This window comes from Mauremys reevesii, linkage group 12 (assembly GCF_016161935.1).
Source record: "Mauremys reevesii isolate NIE-2019 linkage group 12, ASM1616193v1, whole genome shotgun sequence".
NCBI classification, from domain to species: Eukaryota; Metazoa; Chordata; order Testudines; family Geoemydidae; genus Mauremys; species Mauremys reevesii.
Window position 1 is genome coordinate 1,501,160 of NC_052634.1, and position 13,659 is coordinate 1,514,818.

At 48.7% G+C, this 13,659-nt stretch overlaps 1 protein-coding gene across 2 annotated transcripts in view; it reads left to right on the plus strand.

Annotated features, from left to right (window-relative positions):
• Nucleotides 1-4,072: 4,072 nt before the first annotated feature.
• The window catches only part of LOC120375654 (FXYD domain-containing ion transport regulator 6-like), a 56,254-nt gene continuing 46,667 nt past the window's right edge, over nucleotides 4,073-13,659 (plus strand). Inside the window, exon 1 of one of the 2 annotated variants that reach the window (XM_039496442.1) lies at nucleotides 4,073-4,230. In XM_039496442.1, coding sequence (XP_039352376.1) covers nucleotides 4,191-4,230 — 40 coding nt within the window. In that variant the 5' untranslated portion in view covers nucleotides 4,073-4,190. The remainder of the gene's footprint in view (nucleotides 4,231-13,659) is intronic. The other variant, XM_039496441.1, reaches the window with a different exon arrangement.

Consider the following 13,659-nt stretch of genomic DNA (forward strand, 5'->3'; position numbering starts at 1 on the left):
CACCCAGCCCTCTGCGATCTCAGGCTGAGTGCACAAACGGGCCGCAGCGGTGTGGGAGAGAGCAGAGAGCGGGTTGCTGGGTGTGGCACCCGGCTCCCCTTTGCTGGCAAACCCCTGTGTGCTGCCCCCAGCAGGGGAGTGACCCAACCCCCCCTGCCTGCATGGACACTGAGAGAGGAGGAGCCTGATGCTCCTCTCAGCCATGCCAGTGTCCATGCCATTGTTAATGGAGCGAGAGGGTAAAGCCAGACCTGGGCCCACAGTGTTCGCGCTTTAGCCCAGAGGCAGGCTGGCCAGTTCAGGCACTGGGCCGGTGCCCCAGCATGCTCTGGGATACTGGCATGCTCCTGCAGCGTTTACAGGGGCTGTCGGGTGCTCTGGGATGGAGGCGTTTGTGCTCCGCTAGCTTTAGCAAAGGCCTGGGAGTGGAAGAATTCTTACGTGGTTTTCCTGTACCGCTCTGACCCAACGCACTGTCTCCTCCCAAGCAGCTGGCCTCCCTGGGCTGATGGTCCTCTCACACTGCTGCGGAACTGGTGTCACCCCTTTGCCTTCAGTGGGGTTACTCCCAGTTTACAGTGGGGTGAGTGAGCGGAGAATCAGGTCCCCTGCATCTCACTGTGCCCAGCGAGAATGTCTCCTGGTGAATAATGAACCAGCCCTGGGCCTATGTCTCTGATCAGATTTTCAGGGGAAATAATTTGAATGGCAAAGAGGAGGGAAGGGGTGGAGGTCTCTTTTTCTGTGTGCATCTGTGGGGGGGGGAGGAGGGGATCCCCAATGCTGGGTGCAAATAGGATTTAATCCAAGCTGTACATTTCAGGAACCAGCATTAACCCCCCTTCCTTGAGAAGTATTAGCCGCCTGTGTGATTAGGCCCCATTAGGAAAGTGGCAGCAAATGTGCATTTAGCCTTGAATTTTCCTCTGCAGCCGGAACGGTTGCTAGTAATTGGCTTTCTGTAGCCCATCTTCTTACTGCTGGGAACATTAGAGGGTGACCTGGAGCACTCGGGAACTCACAGCTTTCTTTGTAATGGACTGAAACACTCTCCTCCAAGTTGCCAGTGTCTCCTTGTCTTTGAGCTGTAGATGCCTGGAGGATCCCAGCCCTCCCAGCGGAGTAAGAGATTTGCTGTAATTCACTGGGGCATGATGACTCTTCCTCCAATAGTTAGGACTCTCCCTGCCCACTAAAGCAATTAAAAAAGGGGTGCAGCATGTCAGGGATGTGTGGGAAATCCCCCGGCCACGCCTGTGCAGCTCTGCTGCTGCTTGGTCCTTCACAAGAGCTGTGGGAAGCCTGCTACTGAAATGAGCTGGGGAAAGTTTGTGATGCACTGGCAGCCTGTGGAGCCAGCACCGTGCAGGGTCAGGAGTCTGCCTGTTGGCTGCTTTCGCAAGTGAAAGATAAATGCTTGAGCCATTAGCCACCTATTCCAGTGTACAAAGGGCAGGGGTTGAGCCCACTCTGAAAGCAGCTCAGTGCATGGGTGCCAGGGGGAGCCCCGTCCCAGGTCTGAAATGCAGTTTCCCATTAGCTGAGGCGTGGGATTGCTTTCTACTTGTTCTTGACTTTGGCTGGGAAGTTTCTATCAAAATGTTTCTTCAGTGCACAGTTTCCATGCTGTTTCATGGGAGTCACGTGACTGCAGTGCATCATGGGAGATGATCTTTCTTTAATTGGAAAGATACCTATCTCCTAGAACTGGAAGGAGGTCATCGAGTCCAGCCACCTGCCTTCACTAGCAGGACCAAGTACTGATTTTTGCTCCAGATTCCTAACTGGCCCCCTTAAGGATTGAATTCACAACCCTGGGTTTAACAGGCTAATGCTCAAACCCCTGAGCTATGCCAGTAGAGGTAATAGGTGCCATGGTAGAGGTAATGGGTGCCATGCGGGACTGCAGTAGTGCAGCAGGTTACCATCCAGTGCTGAACTGAGCCAAAACAAAACATTCAGACATTTCCAGATTGAAATGTGTGGAGCTTTCCATTCAGTACAGAATGATGGTTCTGCTTTATGCCCTGACTGGTGAAATATTGGAATGTCCTAGGGGCCAGAAATTCTGATTTTCAACCAGCTCTACTCCCATGCTAAAAGACAAAAACAGCTTATCACCGGGGGGCAAACACTTTTCACAACACAGTCTCTTCATATCTGCCCTCCCAGTCCTCGTCCGCAAAGGAAACCTGCCCCACACTTTCACAAGGTGAGCCTGGGAACTGAAAGTCAGACACAAAAAACCATGGACTTCATAGAGACACGGGGTTTTTATGGCTCATTGCAACACTTTGTAACGCTTCAGTCTGTTAGCTCTTAATTGCCCACTTTGGCTTAAGGGGTCTCCTGCAGCATGTGTGACTCCCTTATGCTGAACAATCTGCCCAGCTTGTGTTAAACTCAGACATGCTGGTCACCTTCCCCAGATCTGAAGCGCTCTGTGGAGCTCGAAAGCTTGTACAGTCCACCAGCAAAAGTTGGTCCAATAAAAGATAGCACCTCACCTACCTTGTCTCTCTCATATCTTGGGACCAACATGGCTACAGCAACACTGCAAGCTATAATGCCAATGGTGGTTACTTTGTGATGGCCAAACTTCAGAAGTTTCACTTTGCATAAGCACTTTGCGTATTTAAACCCCATGTAAGCTCTGGGCTCTGTAAAATGTAGCTGGTAATCAAAGAGACTTCCTCGTGCCATTTAGGCTTATCCAGACCCATTCCTGTCTGCTGGAGGGACCTCTGAGGCCCTTGAACGGGAAAAACACTGTAGGAAAAGTTACCTGAAAGTGTGCAAAAGTTTTGGCTGGGTTTGAATTTTGGGAGACAGGTCAGATCAAGTCTGCCTCCATGTGCAGCACAAGCATCTAAGTCCCCCAGGTACTGACAACAGCCCCATATTCGCCCTTGGGAGCGTAGCAGCTGCAGTGACCAGGCACTGCAATAAGCAGGTGTTACCTTCCTTTTTGAAAACATTGAGCCTGCTGGACTTTGAATCCCTGCCAGTGGGTTAAAGAAACCTCCAGTGTGTCGTGGAAGCCTCTTCTGAAAGGAGTGCGAGTGGCAGCATGATGCCAGAGGGGCAGTTTCTGTGCTATTTCATGTTTCTGAAGCAGAGTGACTCTGGATCAATAACACTTGCTCTCTGGTTACCCTACGCTGTAAATAATGGGCAGGCAAAGGCTGGAAGTGACAGTCGACGCAGGGGGAAATTGGGAGCCAGTGGAGAAGCTCATAAAGAGTGTCCCAGTCACAGGCTAAAATAATCTTGGCAGCAATATTTTCAATCGGCCTCGAGGGCGTGGGGGGTCAGGAGGGCCTGAGAAGAGCAGGTTGCAGAAGCCATGCTGAGGGCCTGGGCGGGAACGCTGGAGGTGGGGACAGCGAGAGACATACAGGGATGGGGGGCAGAGGGGACACGCTCGGACAGTGTTTGCTACAGGAGCTAGAAGGAAACCTGCCAGACCCTGGGGAGCAGGGATAGGGAATCTGGGCTGCCTGCAGCCTGTCTGTTCAGTCAAGCAGGCATGTGCAGGTACACCTGGGAATAGCAGCCGTTCAGCTAGCTCATGCACTATGGCTGTCAGACGTCTCATGCACCTCACCAGAAGGGGGTGGCTGACAGGCCAGGCCTGCTTTTCCCCTGCCTGGCATCTCATGTCCTCACTTACGCCTGGGCCAAGTGGGTGCAGTGCAGCCAGACCAGACCAGCATTTTGCACTGGCTTGTCACAGCTGTGCATGGGGGATTCGGCTCAGCACCTCACCCCGCTGAGCATGCAGGGCCAGCGAGCGCAGCTCCGGGGAGCAGGGCCTCGGAATTCTGGCACTTGCTGAGTGGTCACAAGGTGGGTTAGCAACCCCAGAGACAGAGCGAGGGAGGGGGAGTGGGCCGGGGTTGGCAGGGAGAGGGTTAACTCTCTCTCCTGAGTAGGGGAAGGCCACAGCTGTAAGCCAGGAGCGGGCAGGGCTGGTCCAGCTGTGGTGAGTTAGGGATTTACCCCAGATCACTATAAGGGGCTTGTGCTGGAGCCCTCCATCCCCTTAGAGCAGTGGTTCTCTATGGATGGGGGGGGGGGTATGCTGAGGAGCTCTGGGGGCACATCAACTCATCTAACTGTTTGCCTAGTTTTATTACAGGCTAAAGGAAAAGCCCTAGTGGAGTCAGTACGAACTGAAATGTCAGACAATGACTTGTTTGTACTGCTCTAGATACCATGCACTGAAATGTAAGTACAAGGTTTCTATTATGATTGATTTATTTTATAATTAAAGACAAAAATGAGAAAGGCAGCCACTGCTCAGTACTAGAGGGCTGTGACACTTCTGTCGTCTCACGGCTGATTTTGTAAGCAAGGAGTTTTTCAAGTGTAGTGAAAGCTGGGGGTAGTCAAGACCAATCAGACTCGGGAAAGGAGTGCAGTTGCCTGGAAAGGCTGAGCGCCCCTGTGCTACAGGGAGTGGGTTAGCAGGAGACGCTGCCTCTGGTGCACTCAAAAGGGGGCTGTGCAAAGGCCCTTTCCTGCATGAGTCAGGGTTCACGTATGTGCTGTGGCAGGAGGCTCCTGGAATCTTGGTTTTAAACCCAGGCCAGGCAACTGGGGAAGGGGCTGGGAGCTCTCTTGTGGTTTACAGCCCCCAGGATGTGTGTGTGTGGGGGCGGGTGTGATGTGCACACAATACTGCACCAGAGCCCTGGGCTGAAAAGTGAAGCAGGAATATCAGGCTGAAGCTAGAAGGGGGGATTTAAGGACCCAGACAGTCATTATCTGGGTTAGAATTTGGGCAGGCCACTGACCTTAGCAAACCAAATCTTGAGCATTTTCAGTCTGACCTGATGCTTTTCACATCCCAGAGCTGGGGCAATGAACATGAAAAGCCTGTCTTAGAATCACGGTGTAGGCGTGCCTGTGAGTTAAAGCTGCTTTTAGCAGCCCCTGACTCTTTGAATTTTGTGGGGGGGGGCTGGAAAGGGGGGCTGAGGCTGCACGGTTCACGTTACGTCCCTTGTGTGTGAAACCCAGGCACTAGTCATTACTAGTGAATTAAGCCACTTATCCCATTAAACCCCCAAATTTATCTTCCGGAGGCTTGTGCATGACAACTCTGAGCTGGGCTATCAAACATCAGAGAGGAAATATCTGATCATCACTAAAGCTGGTGATCCCTTAGCTAGGGAGTTGATATATCCTAGGGGCACAATTAACATATGGCTGTCACTAGACAAAGGTAGAGTTTCTGTTTGAAATAGGTCAGGCTAGTTGCTCTTCTAATGTGCTAGACTCAGAGAACGATACAGACACTGGGTGGCAAGCAAAGGAAAATAGCAGCCATGCCCCTGTTCGCTGGCTCTGCAGACAGCACAGCCGGGGCTAGGGTATGATCTCTGAGCTCTCTGGAGAGGTGACGCCATGTAAGGCAGCAGCCAGGAAGAATGAGCATGAGGCTAGGAAGTGGGAAAGTCTCTGTGTTGATCCCAGATCTGCAAGTGATTTGGTGTGTGTTTGTGAGTCACTAAGATATTGTGCGTCAGTGATAAAGCTTGCTGGGCCTGACAGATGCAACAGACACCAGGTTTTAGGTACTGCCCTAACTCCACTGCCCAGTGAAATTACAAGGGTCCATTCAGGGGTTTAAATGAGAGCAGAATCTGTCCCGATGTGTTTGCCAGCCCTGCAGGGGTATGGCGCAGATCCAGTAGCGAAAGGCTGGGAAGTGCCATGTAAGTGTTTGCATTTGGAGTCTGGCTGTTTGCGTCACTTCCGCACACGCCCAACAGTGGTGGCACATGATGAAGGGGTGAGGCTGTGTGCTCAATGTGGAGATGGTCTGAGCCTTGCTGGCTGCTGGGGGATGCAGTGCTCATGGCTGCTGTCCCACAGGGAGGAGGGGAGGTGATGCTTGGGGTGCCAGGGGGCCATGCCAGAGATGATGGAGACAAGGAAAGCCACATACGGGTGCCTGGGCTCCTCCTGTGCATACGGATGCACTTGCACACACACGTGGGAGGTTTGTGTGAACACGGGATAGAGGCTAATAGAAGAGTCCTGTTTCTGTAGGTTCTTTTAACCACCCTATACAAGTCAGTTGAGGATACGGTCCCAGCTGTAACATTCTATAGAACTTTTAAAAATAGAAACAGATCATTTTCTATGAAATTCTAAAGACTCTGTCGTTTCTAACAAACCCAGTTATCTAGAATCCTAGAAATGTCAGGCTGGAAGGGACGAGTGGGCCTCAAGTTCAGCCCCCATCACTGAGGCAGGACCAAGTGAACCTGGACCATCCCTGACAGGAGTTTGTCCAACCTGCTCTTAAAAATCTCCAGCGATGGGGGTTCCACAACCTCCCTTGGAGCCTATTCCAGAGCTTAACTTAGAGTTAGAAAGTGTTCCCCAATATCTAACCTAAATCTCCCTGGCTGCAGATTAAGCCCACTGCTTCTTGTCCTGCCTTCAGTGGACATGGAGAAGATCTGATCACTCTCCTCTTTGTAACAGCCCTTAGCTGATTTGAAGGTTGTTCCCAGGTCCCAGCTCAGTCGCCTTTGCTAGAGACTAAACAAGCCCAGTTTTTTAACCTTTCCTCATAGGTCAGGTTTTCTAAACCTTTTATCATGTTTGTTGCTCTCCTCTGGGCTCCTCCATTTGTCCCCAACTTTCCTAAAGTGGAGTGCCCAGAACTGGCCACAGGACTCCAGCAGAGGCCTTAGCAGTGCTGAGTAGAGCAGGACAATTATTTTCTGTGTCTTATGTACAACACTCCTATTAACAGACCTCTGCATGATATTAGCCTTTTTTACAATTGCATAGGACTTTGCCATAAGGGAAGAATGAACACACCTGCAGCTCCATGAGAGAGCCGGTATGTGGCTTCACGCATGCACAAGAACACAGACATACACACATTGCATAACAGCAAAAGTAGGTGGATGATGCAAAGATACCAGGCTCATGCCTGGACTATGCCAGTGTCCTTGACAAGGGCTGCTTCTGGTATGTTCCTTGTATTAAAACTGGAATAATAGCTCTTTGCATCACAAGCGTGCAATCTTTGTACTCGTGCAGGCTCAAGCAAGCATATTGACACACGCACAAAAGAATATACGCCGTGCACAGAATTTAGGTACATTTTGGTTTCATTCTGGCACTGACAACTTGAATTTTGTAATTGATTTTTCTAAATGTTTAGCAGGGAGGGGAAAGCTCTCTTCTGGCCAGCCTGAGTGGCTAAAAAAGATGGGTTCTGAGTAGGGTCCCCTATGGCCACCTCCATTTTATATTAGTCTGATTAGATTAGGGATTCCGTGGGTATTAAATCACGGATTGAGCGTGCATTTGTCCAGATGCTATTTCCTGAACCTCTTCCCTTTTGCCCATAAAAGCCTTGGTGTGCAGCAGAGAGCAGCAGGCCCATTGTATTTTATTGCTTGGAGATGACATGTTGGAAAAACAAATAGCTTTGAAAAGAATAAGCCAAAAATTGTAATCTAATAACAGCTGATCTTCTTGAAACAATGTTCCTGCTAACAGCGCAATTTCTGTGCACAGCGGAATTATGCACCTAAGAGGGATTTCATCTTCCAGGAGGTTATTGCTCCTCTGGGCCCCAGGAACATCATCTCTGAAGCAGATAAATGGCTTCAGATCCCTAATACAAACGTAATTTATTTCTCCTGAAACTTGCATCCAGCAGCCATTCCACTCAGGCTCGGAGGGAAGGTAACGTTTCCCCTTGAAATCTGAAACTTTGAACCAGATTAAAAGTGATTATTTCCTCTTGAAGCTGTCTGGACAATTTTGTTGGCTTTTATGCTCTGTTTAGGCGTTTCCAAGGAAAATTCCATTCAGCAGAGGAGGGGAAGATGCTAGACCAGCTTCATTCCTGTTCTCAAGCGTTTGAGCTACAAGTTGTTGCTCTTTTTAACCCTAGGCAGGAAGCTAGAAGGATAATTTAAGTGGTGCTGGAAGGAAGGGGGCATAGATGTGGAGAGAGAGAGAAATAGATAAACATGCACATGTGACAGCTGATTCACAGCAGACACATATTGCAGTGGAAGTGACTGATAACATTTCCTCTTGGAAGAAAAAGGCTAATGGGTTCCTAAAAGCATTGTGAAGAAAGCGATACTTGGTCCCACGTGTGAAATAAATTCCTAATGGTGGCCTTAGTCATAAACTTGCCCCAGTTTACTAGAGAAGAGTGAATACCAGAAAACTTTTCCTGCAAACATTCAGATCTAAAAGCAAATTTCAGTTTGAGTGGCTCTGAACCCTTTTTCATAGATTTAAGGCCAGAAGGGACCATGATCATCTTAGTCTGCCCTCCTGCATAGCACAGGCCAGAGAATTTTACCCAATAAACCGGTGTGTGTGTTTTAGATCACTGGTTCTCAACCAGAGGTATCCCTGGGGATATGTAGAGGTCTTCCGGGGGGGTACATCAGCTCATCTGAATATTTGCCTAGTTTTACAACAGGCTACATAAAAAGCCCTAGTGGAGTCCATACAAACTAAAATGTCATACAGACAATGACTTGTTTATACTGCTCTATATACTGTACACTGAAATGTAAGCACAATATTTATATTTCAGTTGATTTTATAATTATACAGTTAAAATGAGTCAGCCACTGTTGAGTACTAGTGGGCTGTAACACTTTTGTATTTTGTCTGATTTTTGTAAGCAAATAGTTTTTAAGGGAGGTGAAACTTGGGGGTACACAAGACAAATCAGACTGGAAAGGTTGAGAGCCACCGTTTTAGATGATGCATTTGTCCCTTTTCTGGCAAGTCGTTCCAATAGTTAATTATCACTGTTGAAAAGTTTTGTTCCCTTTGTGTGAACACTTGGGCAGACCTGAGTTTTCTTGCTAATTAAGCATAACAATGGAGAATTCATTTTGAAAGCTTCTCAACTGCCAACCTCAAAAATGTGCATATGATTCTAATTGTCAGTGTCCAGCTGTGTTGGTCATCCAGTCAGGGAACAGAAACACTATCATGTGATTTGTGCAACTAACACAATGTAAATGTACAGTTGGAATAATAAATAGTCTCAACTCTCAATGAAATATTCTTGGTTCGCAATGGAATTCTTCATCTTTAGGCATTGGACTTGCCTGAAAATACTTGCTGGCTTTCTATCTTAATTGCTTGCTTTCCTGCAAGTTTTCCCTTTTTAATTTCCAAAGCTGGCAGGTGCCCTATTCAGGGGTGGTGCCAAAGCTGTTCCAAAGATGGCCCAAGCAGTGCTGTGTGCAGGACTATTGCGCAAAAGGATGGTTCAGTGGTCAGAGCACACTTTACCTCTGTGTTTGGCACTGGTGCAACTGCTGCTGGAATCCTGTGTCCAGTTCTGGTGTCCACTGTTCAAGAAGGATACTGGTAAATTGGAGGGGTTCAGAGAAGAGCCACAAGGATAATTAAAGGATTGGAAAACAAGCCTTATAGTGATAGACTCAAGGAGCTCCATCTATTTCTCTTAATAAAGAGAAGGTTACGGGGTGATTTGATGGGTCTAGTGGTACGTACATGGAGAACATAAATTTGATAGTGGACTCTTCAGTCTAGCAGAGGAAGGTAAAACTCAATCCAGTAGCTGGAAGTTGAAGCTAGACAAATTCGGACTGGAAATAAAAATGTATGCCTTAACAGTGAGGTTAATTAACCTTTGGAACAATTGACCAAGGGTGGTGGTGGATTCTCCATTGGTGACAATTACTAAATCAAGAGTGAATGTTCTAAGAGATCTGCTCTGGGAATGATCCTGGGGCCGGTCTCTGGCCTGTGTGATACAGAAGGTCAGCCTAGATGGTCACAATGCTCCCTTCTGGCCTTGGAATACAAATCTTTTTCTGCAGAAAAGGACCTAGGGGTTACGGTGGACGAAAAGCTGAATGAGTCAACAGTGTGCCCTTGTTGCCAAGAAGGCTAATGGCATTTTGGGCTGTATAAGTAGGGGCATTTCCAGCAGATCGAGGGATGTGATCATTCCCCTCTACTCAGCACTGGTGAGGCCTCATTTGGAGTACTGTGTCCAGTTTTGGGCCCCACACTACAAGAAGGATGTGGATAAATTGGAGAGAGTCCAGCGGAGGGCAACAAAAATGATTAGGGGCTGGGACTGCAGAGGGTCCGCTGGTGCACCAGCTTGTTTTGCTGGTGCCTAGAGCCGCCCCTGGCTGGAGCACATGACTTATGAGGAGAGGCTGAGGGAACTGAGATTGTTTAGCCTGCAGAAGAGAAGAATGAGGGGGGATTTGATAGCTGCTTTCAACTACCTGAAAGGGGGTTCCAAAGAGGATGGATCTAGACTGTTCTCAGTGGTAGCAGATGACAGAACAAGGAGTAATGGTCTCAAGTTGCAGAGGGGGAGGTTTAGGTTGGACATCAGGAAAAACTGTTTCACTAGTAGGGTGGTGAAGCACTGGAATGGGTTCCCTAGGGAGGTGGTGGAATCTCCTTCCGTAGAGGTTTTTAAGGTCAGGCTTGACAAAGCCCTGGCTGGGATGATTTAGTTGGGGGTTGGTCCTGCTTTGAGCAGGGGGTTGGACTAGATACCTCCTGAGGTCCCTTCCAACCCTGAGATTCTATGATCTATGAATGAATCACTAGCCTAGGACTTGGGAGACCCTGGTTTGAGTTCTTGCTACTCCACAGGCTTCCCTGGGAGCTTGGACAAGTCCCTTAATGCCGCAGTTCCCCGTCTGTAACTGGGGATACTAGCTCCTAGAGATGAATACTTGAATACCTGTGAAGCACTCCGATATGGTGCTAATAGGGGCTCTGTAGGGTTCAGTGTGTGCTGGATGGACAGTTCTGGACAAGTCAACCCTTTGTTAATGCACAGGGCAAAGCAGGAAGCAGCAGTGCCATGCGCACAAGCCTGCCAGCATGCCCCATCCCTCACCCCCACAGCCTAACCTAGGCAGGTCTTAGTCGCTCAGCTGCAAGGGCTGAGCAGGTTGATCGTAATGCCAAGGGAGTATTGTCGACTGGGAACAAGACTGAGACCCAACAACCTCATTTCACATAGGCCGCCCAGTGGCACTTTCCGTCACTCCTGGTACAGGCTGGATTTGAACTGGTGGCCTAAATGCGAAAGGCTTCCTACCCTATCCCGCTCTCCAGAGCCAGCCAGTCCCCAGCCCAAGGGCTGTTCTCAGATGCAGCCGAGATTTAAAACAACCCCCCGTTTTACAGCTCAGTGTTGTTTCCACATCAGAGCAAGGGAAATCTGTAATGCAAAATCACATGGTCCTTGTTACTAAGTGACAGGGGACAGGTCATGTGTTCTCACAATCCCTCGGGCAACTCTTCTGAGCAAGAGACCCAAACCCAGAATGCAAAACCTGAATGACCCTCTCCAGGAACCCATTTTCTCAAGGGACTCGAACCAGCTCTGCATTGACTTTCTATTGAACCAGTCATTTCAATCCTTGTCATGTCGCTGATCCTTTGGGAAGCAGATGGACCCTGCTCTTGGCTCCATGTCCAGGGACGGTGCCATGGCTTTAGCACCATTCAGGTCTCGGTCTCACGGTTTCTCAGAATGAAAGGGTGTAATTTCCTGGCGGGGAGATAACTACTGAGGAAGCTGGATGCCCTCCCCCATGAATTAAGGGTGCAGTAGCTACCCAACTCATTACAACCATCTGATTGCTCAACGGCATCCAGCTACCACTTCCAGTCCCCTAATCGTTCTTGCTTCTCCTCCGAGATGGTTGTGCTTCCAAGGGGAAAAACAAACATCCTTCCCTTCCGGTTATTTGTACAGTTAATCATCCTGCCAGAATTTCTAGTTTAGATTATCTCCCTTCCTTGCACTCTCTCTGCTCCACTTCCCTCTTTGCTCTCGCCTGATTTATGTGCACATGTAAATCTCCATTCTGCACTTGCAACCCTGAATCGCAGTAATTGGTTACCATGGAGATGACTGTGATGCAGCACCGGTGACTTTATTCAAGCACAGGAGGCGGCAGAAAGGAGAGGGCTGTACACACCAGTAATTAAAAGGAACCCCTCCTCCTCATTGTCCTTGGCCCAGTGACTTGGAAGTTCACTGGCTCAGTGCAGGGCATGTGATGTCCACAAAAGGGTTAATTTTTATGAACTACTGCAAACCCTTAGCCCTGGGGTACTGACCTCCGGTCTGATCAGCCCAAGAGTTTGTTCTGGTGACTTAATGCTTCCATCTTGCTATTACGCCGGAGGGCTCTGGTGGAACAGGAGTGTCCAGCCTGCTTCTGCACTTCAGCTGGTCCCAGCTCCCCTCCAGCTGGTCGGGGAATGGAGGAGGGGAAATCGCAAACAGTTTTGCAAAATGGTTTGTTTTGTTGGAACTTCTTGATTTTATGGAAGGGTTCTGAGCTGCGCTACTCATCGGCCCTGCTGTCCCATGTGCAGGGACGGGGCCCGTGCCCTCATCTGGCAGGACTGACCCGCTAGGGAGAAACTTCCCCCAGAGGCAGCGTATTCCATAACTGCCTTGTACCTTCTTCCAAAGCACTTGGCTCAGGGCATGCCAGAGACAGGACACTGAACGACACGGGTCACAGGCCCAGTCTGGCCAGGCCTATAGTCGGCTGTATTGGAAAACCTTTGGCCAATGCCATCCAAGAGGATATAAGTTACAACAATACGGACTGAGCCACCACTAATTCCTGCTGTCTTTCCCAAACTCCCCTTTTGTAGCCCTTTAGACTTCTGTTTGTTGGGACGGGTTTGCCTGGTGTTGTTCCATCAGCACATTTCTCTGATTGCAGCAAGTTTCATTTTGGATGGGTGATTTTGGTGGTTTTCCAGGCAATTGTTAAACTTGACCTCATTACGTTATGACTATGGCAGCGATGCTCAGTTAGCACACAAGAGCTTCACTCATTTAGCAGTTTTAATTCAGTATGTTCCTTTGTCCATTACTCTCTGAATAAGCGAGGACGCAGAGAATGAATTAGTTGGGTCTGATTTAAGATTTAATTGATTTTTAAAACTACCATGTGGCTCTAGGCACTGTTCCCTATTCTTTTGTCTCTTCTAAATTCTGGTCAGGTTCTCATGTGGCACCTTTCGACAAACCATCCAACTACCTCATGGTGTGGCTAGCACGAAGTGCTCCAGTGGTGCCACTCACAGGTGGGGTTGTGTGTAAGCAAGAGAAAGACAGATGCCAAGAATTAATTCTGACACCTCTGTATGACATCTGTTTTTATTTACAATGGCATCTTGAGGTTTCAGCCAAGAGCATGGCCCTGTTGTGCTAGGTGCTGTACAAACAAATAAGAGCCCCTGTCCTGATGAACTTGCATGCTCACTATGCAGGCATTAGACTTCTCTAGTGCATTTTCACTAACCAGGGCTTCCCTAACTTAGCTTTCCCTACAGATCACTTACACAAACCCCAGTGTCCCTCCAAGAAGTGCAGTTCATTAGTCTTAATGAGTCCTTCACTTCTATCTTGCACCTTTCATTCAAAGAACTCCATGTTTTTACAGACCGGAATTCAGGACTTGCATCCTCTCCCAACCATATAAAGTAGGCGATTATAATAATACCCACTTTACAGGTGGGGAAACGACCTCACAAAACAGGGACGTGGCTCTGGGTCACACGGTGCCAGGAATATAAGCTAGAACTCTTGATTCCCAGTCCCCTGTTCAA